Genomic DNA, 25,211 nt, shown 5'->3' on the forward strand with positions numbered 1-25,211 from the left:
TGCTGTAAATAAGTAGCTACAAGAAAAGACTAAACTCAAGAAAGTCATTGGCAACAAAAAAATCCAACATACAATGAATTCATGGTGTAAGCTTTCTAGAATAGGGTGTCTTCCAGCGTCAATTGCCATAGGACCATTTTCTATCCAATAACATCACAGTAAATCAAATATATTCTTAGTAACAATGTAAAATCGAGTCAATATCTTACAAAAAATCCAACGAATCTACCTGTAAACTCAGGTCTCGTATATCGGTCAACCGGCTTAGTGGATATTACATGTGCAAATGAATTTACAATCATGTCTAAAATACATAAAACCTCAGCAAGCAGTGTCAGTACAGAGACATCCTCACGTATTGCATCAATTAGTCCTGCAAAGTAAATTAAATAACATGATCAAGAGGTGCAACCAATTGTCCAGTTTCTAAAACAAATTTGCATGAGAACAAATAGATGTTGGCCATGGACAACAGGGAAATAAACATCAGGAAGTGATAGGAATAAGATCAGGGATTGCATAACTATCTTAAAAACATTTTTGGAAATACCCATACAAGTCTTAGTGTTAATATTCAGGGCATATCATTCAGAACATCTATGCTGTGATGCAACAAATTAACAGTATAATGAGTGCGGATTTAGTAATATTGACAAAATGATCAAAGACTAATAGATTTGCATGAATGGTTCTTCATAAACTACGAACATTTGTTTCATTGGTTATGTTCTGTTTACATAAAAGAATATAAAAAAGGTAAGCATCATTATTAGATGAATCAGATCATTCAATTTCATATGATCATTGACACCGCATCTATAACTGAATAGGCAGTTGACACACCGATTTCCATTTTGAACATTCTCATTATGTCTAAATCTGTAAGAATCAATGAACTTGAAAATGTTTGAGGATGCAAAGGCAATAGCCAGGAATGATGGAAGGCTGCTGGTGAAATGCTAAGGCTTTTCAGACATTAATTTTCTCGAATTAGTAAAAAAAAATTTCCCTGAATCATTTGTACAACTACTTTCTGCTAAATTGGTATATCTTAATAGTGGTGACTGTACGTTCTTAGTCAACTAGAGAAAGAATACCCTAATTATGTAAGGCGCGGTGCTAACAAACCTAAGCAAGAGTCTGTAGGAGTAGGATAGTCCAAAAAGTTAATTAAATCAACAGGAAAGAATGTGACAAAGAAAAAAATTTCAAGGAGATTATTCTAAAACCTAAATATAAACTTGGCGTAAGTTAAAGATATATAACTTGGATTACAATTAGGTCCCATTGTAAAAGAAATACTCCCAATAAGACAAATAATGGTTGATAGTAGTTAATGTATGTCGATTAAGATGAACTCCAAATTAGAATTCTTCCAATGAATGTTATAATGTAAAAGCCAGAAGGTAACTTAATAAAAGTCCTCCCTCAGTGAACCTTAATAATAAATAAAAAAAGGGCGCCCCAGTGCACGAGGCTCCCTCGGTGAACCTTAATGCGGGAGCTTAATTGAATGAACAAACGATATAGTATGTTCCATAGTTCAAGAAGAGAGGGAAATTATGGAAAGCTGAACAACTACAAAATTGTTGGGCTACAATTGAACAATTTCTATTTGCTATATGGGAACAATTCAGAAGATATTGTTATACATGGGTAAGAATTCTCGCAGATCTCCCTATTACTGCTGAAACCAACCAAACTGAGAATGGGAAGAGAGACTATGAATTATGCTTAATTAAGTTTATAATTTCAATTTCAATACAACCTTCCAAGCAAAGTTCCGTTCGCATATAGCACTCTTCAGCTGCAGACTTGTTCCTGACATTCAACTGTAAATACAAAAAAACAATGAATCAAGACAAGCAGTAATGCCACCATACAAAGGGTTCTGAAATATACTACAACCAGCTCTTGAGATACAAAATATGTATCTGCCAAAAGTCTAAAAGCAAGATATGTTATGATAAACTTCAGGTGAATTTTCATAACCAACCTGAACACCCAAAATCAATAAATGGAAACTTGATATCAAGAAAACAAAGGAATACCAAAAATAGCACTCCTATACAAAATATTTGACACATTTACCAAGACATGTTGAGCATAACACTCATATATTAAACAAATATTTAAAACACTCGACAACTTGGCCTGAAAGTCAGTTGACGCAGGTAGATTCAATGACATTTTTTTTTTCAAAACCCCTTCTCAAAAAACAAAAAAAAATCTTTTCAAAACCCAAATATAACCAAAGAAAACACTGTCAAGATTTTTAAAAAGTTGAAAATCATTCCGGACTCAATCACGTGAACAACAGAGATTCACTTTCATTGTCCCCCATTTTTAGCTAGAACTTACAGTACATGATTCAAAATCTCTACCATGGTATTAGTCCAAGAACCACAATATAGTGATATGTTGTACTTTTATTAGGCTTAACTTTTGATTCAATTTATTCCTTTTAAAAATTACTTTTGTAATTCAACTTGAACTCCAATCATAGATAAATCATTGAGCAAGAACAGAGGCAAATATTCTCCTCCTAACATATTCATAGAATTTTTAAGTGCTGTACACTGTGAACCATGTTAGAGAAGGTTATGAAACATTGATCAACATCAAATTTGCGTTTCATTGACACTTTCGTTTTTATTTTTTGAGAGGTGGATGAATGCCCATTTTGAGCAAGAAAACCCTTAATTATATAAGAAAATAACTGAAATAAGAAAACCAAGCCATGGTTTTTTTGCCAAGTGACCACTACTCGAGCATGGAAACTACAACAATCATTCAAATTAACATAAGGTGCATACCATTAAGCAACAAGAGGTTAGTTTGCTGTCAGAGGTGTTCCCAAGTCTACTGCCCCATAAATAGGCATCTTTAAAAGGAAAAAAGTGAATTAAATAAGAAGAAGATCCAAAAATAATGTGACCAGAGCTAGCATAAAAAAAATTCTCTTTAACGTGGGTCATATCCAAAATCAATACCAAATAACAAAGCCAGAAGAGGGGGAAATGGCTATGGATCAACCCAGAGACGAATGAGATTTTTCTTCAAAACTGGGGCATAAATAACATTAGAGAAGGACTGATAATAAGGTGGTGTAAAAAAACGTTGAAGTGAGCAATCCAGGATAATTAAATACATGAATCATTACCAAGAAAGACAAAGGGATTCCTACGAATTTGGCGAAGGTGCAGGAAACCACAGGCACAATGCAAAACAACCAAAAGTCTTGATTGCAAGATAAGTTGAAAAAACACTAAAAATCTACCTTTTCTTGAAGAAGAAGGGGGAGAAAAGGGTCCTCCTTTTTCTTGACTCAATTACCTTTAAAAAAATTAATCAAACCACCCTCCCCTTTTGGTTAAAAGGGGCGCAGAAAATCCAAAGAAAAACCTCATGAAAATGGGACTCGCCACTAATACGCTCATTAGATGCATCAAATTAAAAGATAAAAATAAAGAAAAATAATAAAATTAGGGACCACAGACTCAAGGCCATAAAAACCTAACAAATCCCAATGAAAACATGAACAAAAACTAGACTAAAAAACATCTGGATGATCCCAGAGACCAAATCCTCCTGCAGTCACAATAACGGAGTTTTGAATGTCTCTTTCTGGCACTTGCATGAATAACTTTTGGTATAAACTTGTCTGCTACATGCTCAGCATCAATATTTGGTAGTAGAGGTAAAGGTTACAGATCACATAGCATATGACTCATTTGTCATGAGACCAATTATATTAAGATAATTGGTCTCATAACAAAGTACATATCGCATAGCACAAGAAAGGAAATCAACACTAAGAGCACAGATGATATAAGCATATGACACATCGAGTTTTGGACGGATACAGTTAAAAATAAATAACCAACCAGAATGGAGAAAATATCATCACCTCACACTTTGACTGATAAATAATTATTAAGATATCAAAATTACATAAAATATTGAAACAAAAAGGGGGAAACACTAGAAATTTAAATCCTTCTTAAAAAACACTAGAAATTTTTATATTACTCACAGAAGCAAGCTCGAGAGTTGAGCAATGAAAATTCTTCCCATGTTTCAAGACCTGGATTTTATCAGGCAAAAAATAAATGTAATTAGTGAAAATTACTGGAAGAGTGCTTATAAATAAACAGAATACAAGTTCTAGTCCCACCTGAATGAACTTGCTAGGAAGCCTTCCACTTATGTCTTTCTGTGGAATGCTGAAGTAAAAGCCTTGCCTGTTGTTGAAGGGCATTTTCAAATTTTGCAGCTTGAATTCTTCACGGTACTTGTTTGCAAGGTTATGTATAGCTGTAACCTCAACATTGATCAGTGTTTCAACATGGCAATGCATCTCGTAATTGAGCTAAACAATTACAATACTTAAAACACCTTCACTAGTATCACAAAAGGATCTCCGTGCAGCATCCAACAGCCCATCTATTCCAGCCTTGACAGCAAAACATTGCTGTGTGCGTGCAACAAAAGGAACCCTTGCATGAAGGACATCTGGCTCAATGACATCTTCAATTCTGAATGAAAATACAGGCTATATAAAAACCAAATCAAGTACTTGAAAATTCATCTGATAAGATAGTCAATCATGAAGTATCACATACATGCAGTGATAGGGGTTGTAAATCAAATCTGTCCTTTCCACTAATTTACTTATCTTATTTAATGAAGTTCTATTATAGTTCAACCAAATGAAGTAGAACATATACTTTATTCTAAAAGCTACAAAACTGGTGGCAAATCTTCAATTGCTATGAATATAATATCGATTACTCTCTAGAATAAGTCCAATGAAGCTGAAAATTAGTGAAGTAATGAATTACTAATGAATTAAAACAAACTGATCAGTTCTTGTAATAAAACTAGGAAACATTCTTATCGAACAGAATCAATAATTGAATGATGAAGATGGGTATACCCTTATAGATACTGGTCATTTTCAATGTCTAATGAGCCTGTTGATATTTCTAGCCAACTGCTAATGCTTATAATTATCTAGCCACTGCCACAACAATCTCAAACCATCTACTACGCCTCAAATTTGTGTACTGTTTCGTTAGTAGCTTCAATTCCTACATAACATGGTTTTGTCATTTTTTATCTTTTTAATGTGATACAGTACTTGCTCTCAAATCGAGTTTCCGTGCAGCACTGGACCATTCAGATCCAGCTCGTCATCACCACCAACATGCATAGAATACATCCAAAAAATCTGATGAACTATTAGTATCTAGGTTCACAGCCTCTTCACCTAGCTGTTTCTTTCTCTTTTTTTTAAAAAATTCTTGGCATCCTCTCTTGATTCTTTAATTCCCTAAATATGTTAATCTCCCTTGCTCTGGGTAGGCTAGTTTACAACATTTAATGTCCCGCTTTAAATCCTCCACATGGTATTTTATACAGGTTTAGCCCATCCATGGTGCCTTCCAGCTCTGTTGTCAGCACCAGCATGTATAGACTATATCCACAAAATCTGATGACTCATTAGGATCTAGGTTAACAGCCTCATCACCTAGCTGTTTCTTTCTCATTTTTTTTTTAAAATTTTAGCATCCTCTATTGATTCTTTAATTCCTTAAATATGTTACAGTCTCCCTTGCTCTAGGGAGGTTAGTTTACAACATTTAATGTCCAGCTTTAAATTCTCCACATGGTATTTTTTACAGGTTTAGCCCATGCATGGCGCCTTTCCAAGAATGGAACACGCACCTTGCTTCTTTCCATTTTTAACCATTTCATATAAATTATCCATGCACCAACCCTCTGTCTTGGCATTTTGAACCTTCAATAGAACAAAAACCAAAAGAAAAAAAATTAGTCAGTGAAATCTTACGCAAGTAGGGTAGACTAACAAGTTTCTAGTTTCTACACCTAAGTCCTAAAGGGCCAAATATGGCCACATGTACCCATGGACTCCTACGTTTGTAGAAAGCGACTGAGGGTCTTTCCCAGAACATTTCACTGATTGAGGAAACACGTAGGGAATGGTGTGTAACAAAATAAAATGAAATTTTTTTCCTCGAGAATTGACAAACCATTTTTTTAAGAGGTAATGAATTATATTGCTAAATCAAGAGCAGTACAGAGGGACAAGGCGTCCCCAGGAAAAGCGAAGGCCAATACAAGGGCGCAAGGCCAAGAACCTGAAAAAGAAAAGGAGAAAATTACAGAACAGGAATTTCAACCACCATAGAGTCACGGTCCACCCCAAGGTTGGCAAGCTCGTCGGCAAGGACATTAGCGGTTCGCCGCCTATGAGTCAGCACAGGATGGATTGTGGAGACAAAATCCCTGACCTCGTCAATCTCAGACGCAAAAAGGAGAGCTGATACCTCCACCTCATTCGCATCACAGATGCCCATAGGTCCAGAGAATGTCATGCGAGTAACACCGTTGTGGTCCCGAATCACGCCTCCAATACCAACCCTACCCGGATTGCCCCTTGAGCTCCGATCAAAATTGAATTTAAACCAGCCCTCCGGTGGTGGATTCCAAGTAGGAGATAACCGGGTAATGGACCTTTTTCCCTCAACCACTGCAAGCCAATTCCGAAGGAGGACAAACCATTGCATCTAAGAGTTTGAGGCAAAGTAGGAAGGATAAAAACTGAAGATACAAGGACAGAAATAACTTTTGGGGTTCTACTCAACTTTATCCCGTTGATGCGGATTGTAGGCCCAATAAGAGGCATATTTGCCCATTAGGATTTTTAGGTTATAGGATTTTTATTTCCATGGTATTTAGTTTTGGGGCTTTTATTTTCCATGTTATTTAGAGTTAAAGAATTTATTTATTTTCCATGGAATTTTATTTGAAAAATAAAAGCCCTAAAACTAAATACCATGAAATAAAAATCCTATAAACCAAATACCATGGAAATAAATTCCTAAAAGTCCTAATGGGCAAATATGCCTCTCATTGGGCCTACAATCCGCATCACCCGTAAAGTAGAAAAAATCGTGAGAAGCTCATTAATAGAAAATAAATAGTTTTATATTTTTTATTTTTTTTTCAAGTTAAGCCTGAGATGGGATGGACCATGAACCTAACTTGAATCACCGGTGTTTATTCAACTCATCAAGGTTTCCAAGTATCTGATCGACTTTTTAATCTTCAGTTCCAGCGCCAGTACGTGAATTACCCATCTTGAAAATTAATGTAGAATAATCATTCATCTAATGAATCAACATTCAGGACCCCGTTTGGTGGAATTGATGTTCTTAAAGCTAAGTTCAAAAGAGCCTTCACGAAAAAAATTAGTTCATCTCGTACGTGTCACACCAAACGAAAGGATAATATATATATATATATATATATATATATATATATATATATATATATAGAGAGAGAGAGAGAGAGAGAGAGAGAGAGAAAACGGTTCCTACACGTGTAGATAAGTTATCTACACACCAGCTTAAAATACAGTGGGGGCCACATTATTTGGGTGATCCAAACCATTCATTTTTAAGGCCCTCACATAGATAGGGTGTCCACAAAAAATCAGATCCATAGGATCATCCTAACCATTCGAACTGTGGAGGCAAAAAATGGACTAATTTGTGAAGGTTTAAAGACATCCATTTTACCTCCACAAATCGTAGACACCCTATCTATGTGAGGGCCTTTAAAATGGATGGCTTGGATCACCCAAACAATGTGGGCCCCCACTGTATTTTAAGCTAGTGTGTAGAGAACTCTCTACACATATGTGTAGGAACCGTTTTCTCACATAGTATAGAGAACTCTCTACACTATGTGATTTTTTGTAGACACCCTATATATATATATATATATATATATATATATATATATATATATAGAGAGAGAGAGAGAGAGAGAAGAGAAGAGAAGGTACTCCTTAGAGTAGATAGCTTATCTACTCCCTACCTTAAAATAATAGTTTAGGCCACATTGTTTGGGTGATCCAAAGCATTCATTTGATGCGCCCTCACATAGATAGGGTGTGCCCAAAAAATCAGCTCGATAGGATAATCCTAACCCTATGAACTGTGGAGGCAAAAATGGACGTGTATAAACCTGCACAAATCTGTCCATTTTTTGCCTCCACAGTTCATAGGGTTAGGATGACTCTATCGAGCTGATTTTTTGGGCACACCCTATCTATGTGAGGGCCCATCAAATGAATGCTTTGGATCACCCAAACAATGTGGCCCCAACTGTTATTTTAAGGTAGGGAGTAGATAAGCTATCTACTCTAAGGAGTACCTTCTCTTTTCTCATATATATATATATATATATCTGTGTGTGTGTGTGTGTGTGTGTGTGTGTGCGCGTGTGTGTGTGTGTGTGTGTGTGTGTGTGGACTAAATACAAATAAATGGACACAGATATGGTGCCATACCTTTTCCTTATGGCTGCATATTTTTCATTTTCACAAATGGACTTGTATATGTTGCAAAGAAGTGAACATTTCACATCCTTAAGCACCTGAAATAGTGCATTACTTTAATTACTTCTAGGTATGTGACTGAAGAAGATAGCAGGCCAGTCTCATACAAAAATTAGAAGACATGAAAAGGGAATAGATCAATCAGAAAAGGAAGCCAAGTAGACATAGGCATGATGACGTTAAAAAGTGGGCCTTATCTATGTCCTCCAGGGCTGAAACTTCTTAGTAATGGGCGTAGTTGTTTTCCAAGTTTGCTAATGAATCTTAATTTGAATTGACAGTGAGTTTACCTTGGTTTAAAGTCGGTTCAATTAAGAAATGTGAATAGTATTTTCAGGTTCAGATGTTTCCAATTTGGTGTTGGCTTTGTATTTCTAAATTCTCTTTAAGAATCTTTAATCTAAGCGTTAATATTTTCTAAAGTCGAGATTGATTGATAGCTAGGACTTTTTAAGAGGTTTTATTGTTATATAGAGTCCTAATTTGGAGAAAAGTATTTAGGGAAAGTTTATCTGTATGAAGTTGTATGGACAAATTGTTAGAGCTATTTGAATATCTGGAATATGAAATTAAGAGTTTTCAAGGTTTATTTTCTACTTCTTTTACTTCTAGTTGCTGCACAAACAGTGTCTGTCCTATTTAAGTTACTTTTCCCCTTTATTTTCATACGTACTTTGGTTGGGCATGAACAGTTTTGGTATTGTTCTGGTTTATTTAATTCCTTCGTTTCAGCACATTTTTTGCTGGAAATTTATATTTCCGTATGAGGCTATATCAAATTCGAATCAGAACCTCAAATTATGTGATATTTGTGGATTGCCATTATTGATTTTTTTATTTTTTTTGAATGGTAGAATTGCCATTATTGATGCGTGAAGAAATTTAGGATCACATCAAGGTTCGCTTCAAGGGCTCTTGAAAGTGAAGATCAGGAAAACCAAGTCAAAAAGGAATACTTCTTACAAAGTCGTAAAAATGAGCATGGCCTCAATGTTATGAAAGATGACATCAAGGTTCACTTCAAGGACTCAAGAAAGTAAAGATCAGGAAAACCAGGTCAAAAGAGAATGCTTGTTACAAGTTAGTTGTAAAAATGAGCATGGCCTCAATGTTATGAATGATGACATTATTGTGACTAACGAATGGTGGAATATCTTTCAACTAGTAGACATGGAAAATGAGGCAGCAATGCACATAAGCTCCTACTCATCAACCCGCAAATCCACACGCTCCCAATATTATCGAATCCTAGAATTATTTTGACCTGCAACAGTGAGAAGTGAATCTAGTCCAATTTCAAGAAAGTTTCAGAGGTGAACGTAGCTGAGGAAATCCACCAATCCACCTAGAGTCAACTATGACCTACGCATGAATCGGTAGAGAGAGTGATGTTTTCAAAACTAAAAAGGAGGGAAACAATCTTTTTCCGATGAACAAATAGATGGAAGAATCTATAAATAATGAGGTTATGGTTGAGTTGTAAGAATTTTTGGGAAGCCCATTTAGTGATATTCATGACGACAACAAATGATCTAGGTTCTTTTCTAGTTTGAGAGTGTTGTCATAAAAAGAGGGCATTGTCAATTATAGGATTCATGATTGAAAGTCAAAATAGGTTTGAGATAAAGACCTTAATTATGATACAGATCAAGGATCGTGCCGGCGGTAGAAATCAAGATTCGATATGGAGACTGAGGACATACATAACAAGAAGGATGGATTGAAGGTGGATCAGTCTCTTGATTTAACTCTTGAATTCGAGCGGAATTTCTCTCCAAGGGAGAATGATGAAGATTGTGGACCTCATCAATCACAGACTTGAAAGGGGCATAGATCAATCGAAAAAAGGACCAAAGGAGATCTATCCCTGTCCTTTTGGGCTGAAACTTTACAAATATTGCTATAATATTGTACAAAAAATTTAGTCATTTTAAAATGAATTTCAAAGTGACTTAGGTTGGTTTTTAAGTGCGGACTGCCAAAAAAATATTGAACAGTATCGTCACTTTAAGTTGTTTGTGTTTCTAATTCTTGAGGAATCTTTGGACCTAAGAAAATATTTGTCTAACTTGTTCTATCGGTGAGATTAAAAGACCACGGATCGATAAGCGTGATTAGGGGAAGTGTATCTATCTGAAATTGTAGGTCCATAGCTATTGGATCATTGGGAGTGTACAATTCAGGGTTTTGAAGATTTTTTCTACTACTATTTCTAGTTGCTGCACGAACAGAGTTAGCCATGCTCTAGTTATTTTCTCTTTTATCTCCGTAAAATATGACATTAATTTTTTTTAGTGATGGCTCAATATTGTTATATTTGTTGTTTTATTCTTTCTTTACTGCACATTTTTTCACTGGAGATTTATCTTTCCTTGTGATGACACCACTTAGCGTAGCAGGAGATCAGATAACTGTACCTTGGAAAGTAATGGTAGGGCTTCCAAAGCAGTTTTAAGGAGGATAATGCTTGCTATCAGAACTTGACTCTTTCTAGCATTTGCAACTCCCAAAACCTCATTCGTAACTTTTCGGGGCTTGAAGCAGAAGTGACAGAGTACCCTATCTGGATTGGAGGCATAATGAATGGACTCTCCAAAAAATTATAAAATGGAAAAAGCAGCTTCTATAATACTACAATATAGAAAAATGAGCAGAAATTCTTTGAACTATACTTACCAGTTTCTTTTGGAAATTTACGGAGAACCTGTGACAGGCCAAAGAATAGCTCCTCATTGTTCATCAGCTCATCCTGAAAATAAAAAATTCAAAGGTGAGGATGGGAACAGCCAAAGAATAAGCCAGGGTTCTTAAACAAGCTTGCTGCATCCTACATATTCAAACAGATGGGAACATCCACCCATTACCCCCAAGAAGAAATTAAAACATATCATAGAACATTTCGAAAGTGAAGAAAAATGGAGACAGGTTGTTACCTATATTCATTAGAATATTATGAAGATTTTTTACATGTTTTTGAGAAAAATATCTGAAATGCCAATCATATGCCAATCATTGACATTCAATTCAATCCAGATGAGTATTATTCAAATAGAATCAAGAAAAATTATGCATTTTAACGAGATCACAGTACCAAGTAAATTCATAATTTGGCATATCCGTCATATACCTTCATACATGAGACTGCACATTTTACTGTTCCAAATAAACCAGTTCAAACTAGGTTATTAACAGTTTTTTTGACAACGATGAGTGCCTTCCAATTGAGCCAAGGGCTCAACCCCAGCAGATGATAGCTAAGTAGGAAACCTTTTTTTTTTGGACTGGGATCGAACCTCAGCTAAGTAGGAAACCTTAACAGGATTTCACCGACCAATGTGCAAACACAAACAAGACTAGCACACCAAATCTAGAATACACTCTTTTAACAGCTCATCAATATGATGTACTCCAATTTTGAAGCAAGCAAAACAAGTTGCATCTAATTGTATGGTTTTAGACTGTATAACCAACATGAAACCACGTATGACGGGCCGCATCAGCAGATGGATTTTCTTATCGATGTCGGTAATCAACTTAATAATTCCAAAATAAAAGATAAACTATAATTTGTGGACACGGACACCAGTGTCGCGTGTCGACACTGACACGGAGTGTCGGACACGGCAAACCCCCAAAATTTAGAAATGGGGGCACGGGTAAAATAGAAAGTTTACATAATCTTAATTTGTCGATATGGATTTGTGTGTCAAGTTTCAACACAGATATGAGTTGTCTGACATGGCAACATCTAAATATCTAGAAACTATGACACTAAATACACATAAAATTATTGATTATTACACAAATATGTTTCCAAAAGCCCACTTCTCCTAGCAATACATTTAAAAGTGTCCAAAGGAGTGTGGACACATGTGTCGTGTCGGACACGGCAGGACATGTGTGCCAGCAATAAATTCAAAGTGTCGGATAAATCATAGAAGATAAAAAATAAAGATGGAAAAAGAAAATGAAAAGAAAAATTTGAATCACAGAACTTTTTCAAAAAACAAAAGTTTCAGCATAATTCTTATTTTCCATTAAAAAAATATTTGAATAACAGAACTTACACATTGAAGAAATTTTAAAAAAAAGTTTATATTGAATGTGAATTCGGAAAATATACTACCATAAAGTTGCAAGAGAATAATAATGCTGGAAGTTTGAAAGTTCCAAATACGAAAAGGAAGATACAGTGCCTACCAAAGAAAATGACAACTAAAACTAAAAAAGCTCAAGATATCCAGATGTTGGCAGCACAGGAGAATTGTTACTGAACACGCCGACCTTGTAAAAAATGAAATGTTTTACTTTTTCTCAAACAGATTATTAAATAGACCATAATGAAAAATATGAAAAATCTATACTTTGAACACTTTTTATAGGCTGGTTAAAGGTTAATAACAGTGAAACAAATTGTTTGTCAAAACTCAAAAATTTAAGTCATGAATTAATAAGATGATCAACAACGTAATTAACTTAAGTACAAATATAAATTTTGAATTTTAAATACTATTTTTAAAATTTTAGATTGGATGTAGCAAGGACAGGGTGTCCTGCAAGTACTAGCATCCAATTTGTGTGTGACATGGGCCCAACACCCTTTTGATCTACGTCAAACACCCATTTTGAAGTGTCATGATTATATAAAATGAGTTACGCAACAAAATGCCTAGAGCAGTTGTCCTCTTTACAAAAAACACAAATTTTTAAATGAATTAACTAAGAAAAGGACAGTTGAGACTGACCAGGCAATCAAGACGAGCATTGATAGTCTCAATATCTTTTAAAGGTTGCAATAGGTTGGCCCGAAGAAGTCTAGTCCTGAGGAACACAGACAGAGTTAAAGCTGGCAAGCAAAATAAGATGTTTATTATAAGGATTTGCAACATTTGCAGTTCAAGTGGCTCAGTGCATGAATGCATGCACACACTATAGCTACAATGCCGGCCAACCAGTAATTACTGTTTGCCGATCAGTGAAAATGATGTCATACGACTCATACATACATCAACAAAATTGTCTTACTCTGAACAACTATTGAAATCCTTGTACCAATTCAAAGCTCTTCTGGAAACAGTTTTAGAATATTTTGTAGGATTTCATTACCAGATGAGTAAAATCTTTCACAAGTAGGAACTTTCTGTTTACTCTATCGTCCAACTTAACTAGCAAAATAAACCTAGGGGAGGCCATGGCATTGATCTGCTATTTGCTCAACCATACAAGGCAGAGTTTAAGCTTGCCCACCAGGCTACTTACATGCCCAATAAACCTATCTGGCTATCTCTAAACCAATGTTGGGATTTTCACCCTACAAGCATTTATCACTTCGAAGCTGGAAGAGAGAGCAAGGGAAGGAGGGAGTAGAGGAATGGTTAGTTTTCAACTAGTTAAAAGTTGAGAACAATATAGGGCTTACTCTTACATACAGTATGGATTCCATATGACTATCTAATACTTTCAGAGAAAGTAAGCTTATCATTAATCGAGTTTGTAGATGTAACTTAATGAAGCAAAAGAAAAAGGAGGAACATATATATAATAAGAGGAAAGTGTTTCTAGTCCGGCCGACTAGAGATCATTCTCTAGTCCGCCACCCAAAAACACATGGGTCCCACATATTTGGGTGATGCAAAGCATTCATTTGATGGGCCCTGACATAGAGACGGTGTCCACAAGAAATTAGCTTCATAGGATCATCCCAACCCTATGATTTGTGGAGCTTAAAATGGACGGCTATAAACCGCCACAAATCTGTCCATTTTTTAACTCCACAAATCGAAGGGTTAAGAAGATCCTATGAAGCTGAATTTTTGTGGACATCCTATCTATGATGAGGCCTATCAAATGAATGCTTTAGATCACCCAAATATGTGGGACCCATGTGTTTTTGGGTGGCGGACTAGAGAATGATCTCTAGTCGGCCGAACTAGAAACACTTTTCTCATATAATAATCCATTAAGAACTACATTTTTTTAAGAAAGTTCTCTTCTTGCTACTATGCTTACATTTTTACTCTTATAAAAGGGGAAAATCCTCAATAGTTACTTGATTATTGGTTAAGTACCTAAATCTAGTGCTATAAACACTTCAAATTCCGTTTTACTATGTGATTGCAGGTCAATAAAACAATAATCATCTTTTACGGAGTCATTATGTTTATTTTCAGTTGACCCTTACACTTATGAATTGTGGAGACTTCATTTATTCCCATTAGACTAAGCAGGCACAAGCACACAAGGACTCCAAATAAGCGTGCTAAGCATGATTAAAGTCTGCGATAAGATACTGTGACAAGATTACTTCAGAGCAGGAGAAAGCTTGACTAATGAGAATGATTCTCATTTTAGCATTCAATTGAAACCATGTTGAAAACAAAGGATCCATACAAAAGGCTCCCTTCAGGTAGAAAAACAAAAAACACACTTCTGGTATGTAATGATAACACACTAAATCATACGGTTAATAAAAAAATTACCAAGTGCTTAGGTCTGGTATTGCCTTCCTGATGGTCAACTCTTCTTTTTCTCAGTAGAGAAACAAGGAACGTTATGAAAATAAAAGATGATTGCACAAAGGACTACCCTTATGGATATTTTGTTTTCAAAAAATGCATTTTCCAGAACACAAATGCCACCGCACTAAATCATACAATTAATCACAAAAACTGCCAAGTACTTGCCTCCTCAATGGTCGGTGGAAATAATTATCATGTGACATCTAATTGTGTCGCAGGCTAACGATTATCGGAACTGAAAATCACACAACGGCTAAGGTGTCAAACAACAATACATTTTTTTTCTGCCATTAAAAAAAATACATTTTTATCTTTTTGATTTGTATGTCAAAAGGATAACCAAAGGTATTGCCATCTCTGTCCAGCTAGCAAGAAACGAGGTTCATATCCAATTCTTCCTTCGGGTACTTCTAAGTATTCTGGTCAAAGATGATCTAGAGGGGCAACATATCAAAAATTCTGGGATAGCTATTCTCCATCAATTTCACAAATGAGCCTCTGCTTATGAAATAAAAATGTGACGGAAATTTCGATTTGGCATGGCAGAAGTAAAACTGACAATCTGTTAAAATTAAAACAATGCACTAAAATAGTCACTGCAAGGAAATCCTGTAATAGCCAACCTACAAGATTAGTGGCATACCCTCCAATAGTTTTTGTCGTCTTTAGCATGTGGAATAAACTTCTCTTTTTGTTGCTCGTTCCCCATAGGGCAGCATGCAATGGCTCAATTATTTCCAAGTTTTGAACACTGTAATACAAATTGTAACCGTAGGATCAACCTCACAGGATTCAACAAGGTATCAGAACATACAGAATGAGCAAAACATATTTGTTGGGCCATACGAGTGCAAAGTCATAACAACCAATAATATACTGGATAAGCTAGCCTAAAAGATTACTTTATCAAACAGATAATGCAAGACGTTAACTAGTTTGATAAGCTGACAGAATAAGCCCCTGGATTGTTCAAGAAGGATACCTGGTAGCGTCAATACTCATATGGTCAAAAGAGCCATTGAAGGTAACCTGGGAAAGTTCAAACAATATGAAACAACGGACCAGGGATTAGGATCCTTCACTAACAAAAAGAGATAAAACTCTAAAAGAAAACACATCATACATCACTAACCTTGTGGAAGAAAAACAACAACCCTGCCTTTAAGTAGTCCGTCACACATCATACAAAAGATATGGAAGCCAGTTAAGTAAACGTTTTTAGGTAAAATCTTTGATAATGTATCAAAAACAAAGCACCTTCAGTAAGTTGGAAGGACGTGTTGGAACACTTTATATGTAGGGGCAATTTGGTCCATCACATTTTAGTATATAAATAACAAAATCTGAGTGAGGGACATTGACCACTCGTCTCACAATTCTGGGGCAATTTGGTCCATCACATTTTAGTATATAAATACCAAAATCTGAGTGAGGGACATTGACCTCTCGTCTCGCAATTCTATCCTCTCTTTCCTCCATTTTCCACTTTATTTAATTTTTTATTACCCTAACACACAACCAATGACGTGATATAATAGATATTGCTTTGCTTTCCTCTCTCTCCTTTATGTTTGCTTGATCAAAACTCATTATCTGATCACCTTATTTGTTCTGATTGTCACTTCAAGTTGTTGCGGCGTCTCAGTTTCATATGGTGGTTCAGTAGAACGACGAGTGGTAGCGTGAAGTCTTCGAAATGGCTTAAATACCTCTTCTTGTCGATGAAATAGAAGTTAATCTTGTTGTCTTGGGTGGTGCGACAGAAATCTTCCTCATATTGAAGCCAGCTGCTTCTAGAGTTTTGATTGTGTTCCTTTATGTTGAAAACTTAGGGGAATGTGGTGTATAATGACGTGGACTACTTTGCCATAATGCCTTCTTGCATGGTGGTTTGCAATATGTAATGTTCCTTTTTGAGGACATTGATTGGGTGTTATGGATCGGATTGGGCCATGTGGGGCCTCTTTTTATGTATTTGGGCATCATCCGTGGGGCCGGATAGGGTGGAGTTGGCCCACTTGTGGGGACATTAGAGAGAGTCCCACTTTAGGGCATGGGGCCATCTAGCATCCTGAGGGGCCATGAGATGACCATCTCTTGCACTATTTCTCTTTGGGGCAAAAACAATATGTGCACGCCTCTTTTTTAATAGGAGGAATTGTCAATGGGTGACACGAAAATGACGAAATTGTGGATGGGTGACACCCTTTTCAAACCTTGTGAAAGGAGGCCAAAACGCCTTTTCTGACATGGATTTTTACCTAAATACCCCTTAGGCAAAAAAGACCATCGTTTTAACTTTCCTTCTTTTTTAACTTTTCTTTTTCACTTTCCCTTTTCATTTTTAACCACCACTGCAACCCATCTTCTCCGGCGTGAGGCGGTGTCCGGCGTGAATCTCAACCCATCTTCTCCAGCGTGGTCGTCATTTTCTTCGACGTGTTCCCCATCGTCTCAGGTATGCTAGGGTTTCATTTTTTTTTGTTTTTTTGTTTTATTTTCCTTCTATTTAGTTACTTTTGGGATCTATTGTTTCATTTTCACTTTTGAGAAGCCTTTACATCTAGGGTTCCATTTTTGTTTTTTTTTCCTATTACCTTTGAGATCTATTAGGGGTGCAAGTTTGTCCATGTCAGCCCTGACCCGCCCTGACACCAAACAGGGTCAGGGTTGGATTTTCCAACCCTGAGGGCGGGTCAAGGTTCATTTTTTTAGACCCTGACTCAGGTCGGGTTGGGTTCTGGGTTAATGCCACGGGTACCCTGACCCGGCCCGACCCTAAGTTTTCTATTATAGAATTGAACCATCTGTGCATGTTTCTTTTGCTAATGTTTTCTATTATCTTGGATTGATGTTTCTTTAGATTTTTATTATTAATTGTCTCTGTTGCCCGTCATGTTGTTGAATTCATATTGTCTTATTTTGTTCCCTTTCTCTGTTTATTGATCATTTTGTTCTATATGATAAGTGGTTGCTTTATTTTTGGCACTCTTAACAGGTATTTGCACTAGGGTCAATTAGGGCCGGCCCGGCCAGGCCCTGCCCAATCAGGGCAGGCCAGGGCCAGCACTGAGCCCTATAGGGCGGGCAATGGGTTGAGGTTTTTCGGCCCTGACTCAGGGTCAGGGCGGGTCAGGGCCGAGATAATGGGTTCCAGGGTTGGGCTAGGGTTTTGAAAAACCCGACCCTGTTGCAGCCCTAAGATCTATTGTTTCATTTTCACTGTTGAGAACCCTTTACGTTTCACTGAACGTAGTGTTGAGAACCCCCTTTCCAGATTGATAATCTCTCATTTCCAGTGTTGAGAACCCCCTATTGAGATTGATAATCCCCCATTTCCAGTGTTGAGAACCCCCCTTTAGGTAGTTGATAAGCCTCACTTACAGTGATGATAACCCGCTCTGGATAGTTGATAAGCCACACTTACATTGATGATAACCCCTACTAAGTAGTTGATAAGCCCTTCGTTATATTTACAGTTGTGATAACCCCATGTAAATTGTTGTGTTTGAACCCCCTTTCAGAGTGTTATGAACACTCCATGAGAAACTTGATCACCCTCATTAGTAGTGTTGGTAACCCTAAAATATATCAATGATAACCCCCCATGAAGATTGTTGATAACTCTTTTTATAGAGAGTTGAAAACCTTCTTTCAGAGGGTCGATAAGTCACTTCCAGATAGTTGGCAATCCCCCTTTTGGACCCTTGTTCAGATACTTTTTTTTTTAGTCTCTTTTTTTGCACTGGAGAATCACATTTTGGAGTTCTGAACTCCATTTTAAGAAACATGAGCTTACAAATAATTATGTTCCGTTTGCTTTTTCACAGTGATAATATATATATAGTTGGATTGGAGAAATTGCAAAGTCTGCAATGAAGACGCGTGTAAGTGTACTATTTTTGTTGTTGTTTTAGATTGTTAATCAATAGAATGCTCTTTTATTCTCTGATTGTATTAATAGGCAAAGGGGACTCGAACTAGAAAGTCTAATAGGAAGCCCGCAATGGGTTTAAAGAAGGAGGTGTTGAAAATCAAAGGTGAGAACGGGAAAATCAAAATGAAAGGTGAGAAGGGGGAAATCAAAGTGAAAGGTGAGAAGGCGAAAATAAAAATGAAAGGTGAGAAGGGAAAAATCCAAGTGAAAGGTGAGAAGGGTAAAATCGAAGGTGAGAAGAGGAAAATCAAGAAGATGCGTATAAGTGTATTTGATCTTTAATGTTTTAATCTTAGTAACTTGATAAAAGTGCAAGCTTTGATGATGTATTTTGTTTTGCAGGCTCCACATGTCCCTGTACGATGCTCTCCATCGTGCTTTAATAAGGAAATGTGGAGTATACAGCTCCAGTAATGCCATTATGATGCTATAGGGAAGACTCCTTTCAAGGACATCATCCGCCTAGAAGAGAATCTCCTAGAAGAGATTGTCATGAACAAGCCTCTTATTAGAGCACTACACAATAAGTGGGATCCGGCCACAAAGACATTTACACTAAGGGGTATCGTAGTTCCATTTAGAGCCAGCGATGTTGCATTGGCTTTAGGCCTTCCACCAAGAGGAAAATAATGAATTTTGTGAGGGTTGCTTGGATGGACAAGAGTAAACCTACTCCTTTACTGCCGGCCATTTCTTAAAGGATCTGTTACGGCATCTGTACTTGCGGGGGAAATCAAGGCTTTAGTTGGTCTAGAGGACCAGGTCTTCATAGACAAGTGTGTGAAATATGTACTGCTACACTAATTTGCCATTGTCTTATTCACTCAGAGTGCACATCGGGTTGACCAGTTGTTCTAGCCCTATATCAATAATTTAGAAAAGATGTGCGACTACAACTGGGGAGAAACGGTATATGGTTGGTTAGTCGAGTATTTAAACAACGTAGCCGTGGTTGGCGGTAAATATCTTGGTAGTTGCTCTCTAGCATTGTAGGTATGATGGCCTTAGCATGTGCAATAGTTTGCCTTTGTTATTTATCTTACTATTAGTAAACTATTAACAAAGTTTGTGTTCTCTATGCAGGTGTGGCTTTTCGAGCATACCAAATTGTGGATACCAAAAAATCTTGATGCCCGTCCACGTCTTCTGAAGTGGAACTGGAAAGGAAATGAATCGAGGAAGTACTCTGTAATTGAGCATCAGAAGATAGAGAAATCTAAGGTGAGACCCTATCTACAAGTTACAGTATTAGATAAACTCTAATATCTTCTAATCTAACAACTTTCTCGAATCATTAGGTGGTGGTCATATTGACACCACAAGAGGACAAACTACGGCACCTTCCCGATCAGGTATTGCAAAAGAGCACTTTTTTATTATGTTTTATTTCACTTGCTAATGTTTAAAAATTCATTACTGTATCCCTTATTTGTATATTAGGAACCTGAGGAAGCAGGAGCCATTGACCAGGTAGAACCATTAGGGCAATCCCCTAAAATCCCAGCATTGACCAGCACACCTGAGGTTGAAGGAAGGGACACCGTAGGTTAGGAGCGTGGTGAGGAGGGCGGTGAGGATGGGAGGATCAAAAGAGAGTGGGAGAAGATAGGGGAGGCATGGGAGGTTATAAAAAAAAAGAGGGGACAGAATGAAGAGAATGAGAGGTTAAGAAGAGTGAGGGTGGAGATTGAGGAGGAGAAGGAGAAGTTAAGAATAGAGAGCATGGAGATTGCAGCTGAGAGGGAATTTTTACGAAAGGAGTGGGAAGAGGTGCGAAGAGAGAGGGATGAGCAATATGAAATGGAGAAGGAAGAGTTGAGAGAAGATGAGAAAAAAAGAAGAGAGGAGGAAGATTCTACAAGGATGAAGGAGATCATGATTGGAAATGAGACGAAGGAATTTAGAGATAAGTCCGAAGAAGAAAGGAAAGAGAAAGAAGATGTGAGAGAAAATATGGAGACAACAGACATCGTCAGTTATGGACTGACAACTGAGTTCATAGATGTGATGAGTCGTGAAGAGATTGGTGTCGGAAACAAAGCAGTTGTAATTGAAGCGTCACATGTTGTTACCATTCTCGATAGCCCTGAGGTTAAAAAGACGAGGAAGAGGAAGGGAAAATTGGCGATGGGGACAGCAAAAGTGAAGGAATAGGAATAGGGAGCATTAAGAAGGGAGTGAAGACCGAGGGAAGGGATAGGAAACCAAGCTATGCCAGGAATAGCCCCTATGCAGCACCCCCAAAGAAAAAGAAAACAAATGAGAGGGCGAGGATAAAAAAGCAACGCAGAGGAAGAAAGATCTGGTGAAAAAGAAAGATGACGTGAAGGAGAAGGATGAGGAGTTGGAGGAGGACGGGGGAAAGGGTAGGCGTACTGAACTGATTGAAAAGTTGAAAAAACAGGACCAAAGGCAAGTAGACATGTTTTCAATTAACCATTATTCAAAGTTCGATACTTGCTTCCTCTAAACTTTGAATAATTTTGCAGTCGTGCTGTCATGACCATTGATAGGGTAAAAGTCTTGGTTGAAGATCTCGAAACCTTATGGAATCTTAGAGGAGTCATCAGTGGCCCTGTGAGTATCATTTTTTAAAGCGTTGTCTTCATTCCCCATGGTTGAGGTTATTAACAAAAAACAATAAAAAAAATTTCGAGTTCTAGGTGTTGGATGTATACAGGAAGTAATTGTACGCCTCCAACAATGTGTTGACTGGACGGATTGTACATCTTCCTTCGTCGCTACATGTAAGGTTTTTTTGTACATATACATATTACATTACAACTTATCCATCATTTAGTTTTTCCAAAAAATTCATTTCGTTGTACAGGGATATAAGACTTCGAGGCGTGAATCAATGGATGAGAAACATAAGTTGGAGTGCAAAGGGTTGACGAAAGGGACATTGCATAGTACACTTAGCCATATGTCGTTGGAAGATATTCAGATGCTCTTAATCCCATGCTGTCAAGACTTTCACTGGGTTCTTCTGATGCTTTATATGGTGAACAAAAAGATCGTCGAGTTCAACTCGTTGGAAGGGAAAACATTTCAGGAAAAAGCATCTCCCACCGTAAGTAAATTAACATCTTCCCTGACATTTAAAGTTACCTAAATATGTACAACACTCAATTTTCCTTCCTCATCTTATATTCAGGTAGCATTCATCAAGGAATATTTCAAGGGCCGAAGTTCCAACATCGATGACTTTCCATAGTTTGTACCCACCCATTGTTCTGCTGTGGGTGGCCCATCTATGAATATGGAAAGCCATCGATGTTGCAAGCCCGGCCCTTAAAATATTCCTTGATGAATGTTACCTGGATATAAGACAAAGAAGGAAAATTGAGTGTTGTACATATGTAGGTAACTTTAAATGTTAGCGAAGATGTTAATTTACTTACGGTGGGAGATGCTCGTTCCTGAAATGAGTCCCCTTCCAACGAACTTTTTGTTCCCCTTCTAATGAGTCCCCTTCCAGTGAACTCAACGAACTTTTTGTTCACCACATCAAGCACCAGAAGAACCCAGTGAAAGTCTTGACAGCATGGGATTAAAAGCATCCGAATATCTTCCAACGGGATATGGCTAAGTGTACTATGCAATACCCCATTCGCCAACCCTTCGCACTCCAACTTTTGTTTATCTTCCATTGATGCATGCCCTGAAGTCTTACATGCCTGTACAACAAAATGATTTTTTTGGAAAACTAAATGATGGATAAGTTGTAATGTAACATGTATAGGTACAAAAAAATCTCTTACATGTAGCGACGAAGGAAGATATACAATCTGTCCAGTCAAGACATTGTTGGAGGCGTACAAATACTTCCCATATACATCCAACTCCTAGAACTCGAAAAATAACTAATTGTTATTTGTTAATAACCTCAACCATGGGTAATGAAGACAACGCTTTAAGAAATGGCACTTACAGGGCCACTGAGGACTCCTCTCAGATTCCACATGGTTTCGAGATCTTCGGCCAAGACTTTTACCCCATCAATGGTCATGACAATACGACTGCAAAATTATACAAAGTTTAGAGGAAACAAGTATCTAACTTTGAATAATGGTTAATTGAAAACACGTCTACTTGCCTTTGGTCTTGTTTTTTCAACTTTTCAATCAGTTCAGTTCGCCTACCCTTCCCTCCTTCCTCCTCCAACTCCTCATCCTTCTCCTTCACCTCATCTTTCTTCTTCACCAGATCTTTCTTCCTCTGTGTTACTTTCTTCGTCGCCCTCTCACTTTTTTTCTTTTTCATTGAGGGTGCTGCATAGAGGCTATTCCTGGCATAGCTTGGTTTCCTATCCCTTCCCTCGGTCTTCACTCCCTTCTCAATGCTCCCTATTCCTATTCCTTCACTTTTGTTGTCCCCATCGCCAATTTTCCCTTCCTCTTCCTCGTCTTTTTAACCTCAGGGCTATCAAGAATGGTAACAACATGTGACGCTTCAATTACAACTGCTTCGTTTCCGACACCAATCTCTTCACCCTGACTCATCACATCGATGAACTCAGTTGTCAGTCCATAACTGGCGATGTCTGTTGTCTCCATATTTTCTCTCACATCATCTTTCTCTTTCCTTTCTTCTTCGGACTTATTTCTAAATTCTCGCGTCTCATTTCCAATCACGATTTCCTTCATCCTTGTAGAATCTTCCTCCTCTCGTCTTCTTTTTTCCCCATCTTTTCTCAACTCTTCCTTCTCCATTTCATCTTGCTCATCCTTCTCTCTTCTCACCTCTTCCCACTCCTTCTGTAAAAATTCCCTCTCAGCTGCATTCTCCAGGCTCTCTATTCTTTACTTCTCTTTCTCCTCCTCAATCTGCACCCTCACTCTTCTTAACCTCTTCTTCTCCTCTTCATTCTGCACCCTCACTTTTTTTATAACCACCCATGACTCTCCTATCTTCTCCCACTCTCTTTTGATCCTCCCATCCTCACCGCCCTCCTCACCTACGGTGTGCCTTTTTTCAACCGCAGGTGTGCTGGTCAATGCTGGGATTGTAGGAGACTGCCCTAATGGTTCTACCTGGCCAATGGCTCCTGCTTCCTCAGGTTCCTAATATACAAATAAGGGATACAATAATGAATCTGTAAACATTAGCAAGTGAAATAAAACATAATATAAAAGTGCTCTATTGCGATACCTGATCAGGAAGGTACCGCAGTTCGTCCTCTCGTGGCGTCAATATGACCACCACCTAATGATTCGATAAAGTTGTTATATCAGAAGATACTAGAGTTTATCTAATACTATATCTAGGAGATAGGGTCTCACCTCATATTTCTCTATCTTTTGATGCTCAATCACAGAGTACTTCCTCGATTCATTTCCTTTCCAGTTCCACTTCAAAAAACGTGGACGGGTATCAAGATTTTTTGGTATCCACAATTTGGTATGCTCGAAAAGCCACACTTGCATAGAGAAGACAGGCTTTGTTAATAGTTTATTAATAGTAAGATAAATAACAAAGGCAAATTATTGCACAGGCCATCATAACTGCAATGCCAGAGAGCAACAACTAAGATATTTACCGCCAATCACGTTTACGTTGTTTAAATACTCTACTAACCAAAAATATATCACTTCTCCCCAGTTGTAGCCGCACATCTTTTCTAAATCATTAATATAGGTCCAAAATAATTGGTCGGCCCGATGTGCACTCTAAGTGAATAAGATAGTAACAAATAGGTATAGCAGTACATATTTCACACACTTGTCTATGAAGGGTTGGTCCTCTAGACCAACTAAATCCTTGATTTCCCCCGCAAGTATAGATGTCATAACAGATCTTTTAGGAAATGGCCACTCAGGCAATAAAGGAGTAGGTTTACTCTTGTCCGTCCACGCAACCCTCACCAAATTCATTCTTTTTCCTCTTAGTAGAAGGTCTAAAGCCAATGCAACATCGCTGGCCCTAAATGGAACTGCAATACCCCCTAGTGTGGATGTCTTCGTCGTCGGATCTCACTTATTGTGTAGTGCTCTAATAAGAGGCTTGTGCATGACAACCTTCTTCTAGGGGATTCTCTTTTAGGCGGATGAAGTCCTTGAAAGGAGTCTTGCCTATAGTATCATAATGGCATTGCCGGAACTGTATACTCCGCATTTGCTTATTAAAGCACGATGGAAAACATCGCGCAGGGACATATGGAGCCTGTAAAACAAAATACATCATCAAAGCTTGCACTTTTATCAAGTTACTAAAATTAAAACGGTAAAGATCAAATACACTTACATGTATCTTCTTGATTTTCCTCTTCTCATCTTCGATTTTAACCTTCTCACATGTCACTTTGATTTTCATCTTCTCACCT

At 37.4% G+C, this 25,211-nt stretch overlaps 1 protein-coding gene across 6 annotated transcripts in view; it reads right to left on the minus strand.

The window, feature by feature from the left end:
• Nucleotides 1-25,211, minus strand: part of MSH4 (MUTS-like protein 4) — a 44,848-nt gene that overhangs the window by 10,047 nt on the left and 9,590 nt on the right. For 3 of the 6 annotated variants that reach the window (XM_077379280.1, XM_077379282.1, XM_077379283.1), the window contains exons 6-18: nt 16,082-16,108; nt 15,932-15,978; nt 15,593-15,700; nt 13,177-13,252; nt 11,108-11,180; nt 10,849-10,994; nt 8,384-8,469; nt 4,399-4,538; nt 4,178-4,317; nt 4,037-4,087; nt 1,769-1,832; nt 230-373; nt 73-140 (exon numbers count right to left, since the gene is read on the minus strand). In XM_077379280.1, the coding sequence (XP_077235395.1) occupies nt 73-140; nt 230-373; nt 1,769-1,832; nt 4,037-4,087; nt 4,178-4,317; nt 4,399-4,538; nt 8,384-8,469; nt 10,849-10,994; nt 11,108-11,180; nt 13,177-13,252; nt 15,593-15,700; nt 15,932-15,978; nt 16,082-16,108 (1,170 nt within the window). The remainder of the gene's footprint in view (nt 1-72; nt 141-229; nt 374-1,768; nt 1,833-4,036; nt 4,088-4,177; nt 4,318-4,398; nt 4,539-8,383; nt 8,470-10,848; nt 10,995-11,107; nt 11,181-13,176; nt 13,253-15,592; nt 15,701-15,931; nt 15,979-16,081; nt 16,109-25,211) is intronic. The other 3 variants (XM_077379281.1, XM_077379285.1, XM_077379286.1) reach the window with 1 other exon arrangement.

Source organism: Tasmannia lanceolata, unplaced genomic scaffold (genome assembly GCF_043159265.1).
Source record: "Tasmannia lanceolata isolate RefF3 unplaced genomic scaffold, GAP_Taslan_0.1 ptg000005l, whole genome shotgun sequence".
In the NCBI taxonomy this organism is placed as follows: domain Eukaryota; kingdom Viridiplantae; phylum Streptophyta; class Magnoliopsida; order Canellales; family Winteraceae; genus Tasmannia; species Tasmannia lanceolata.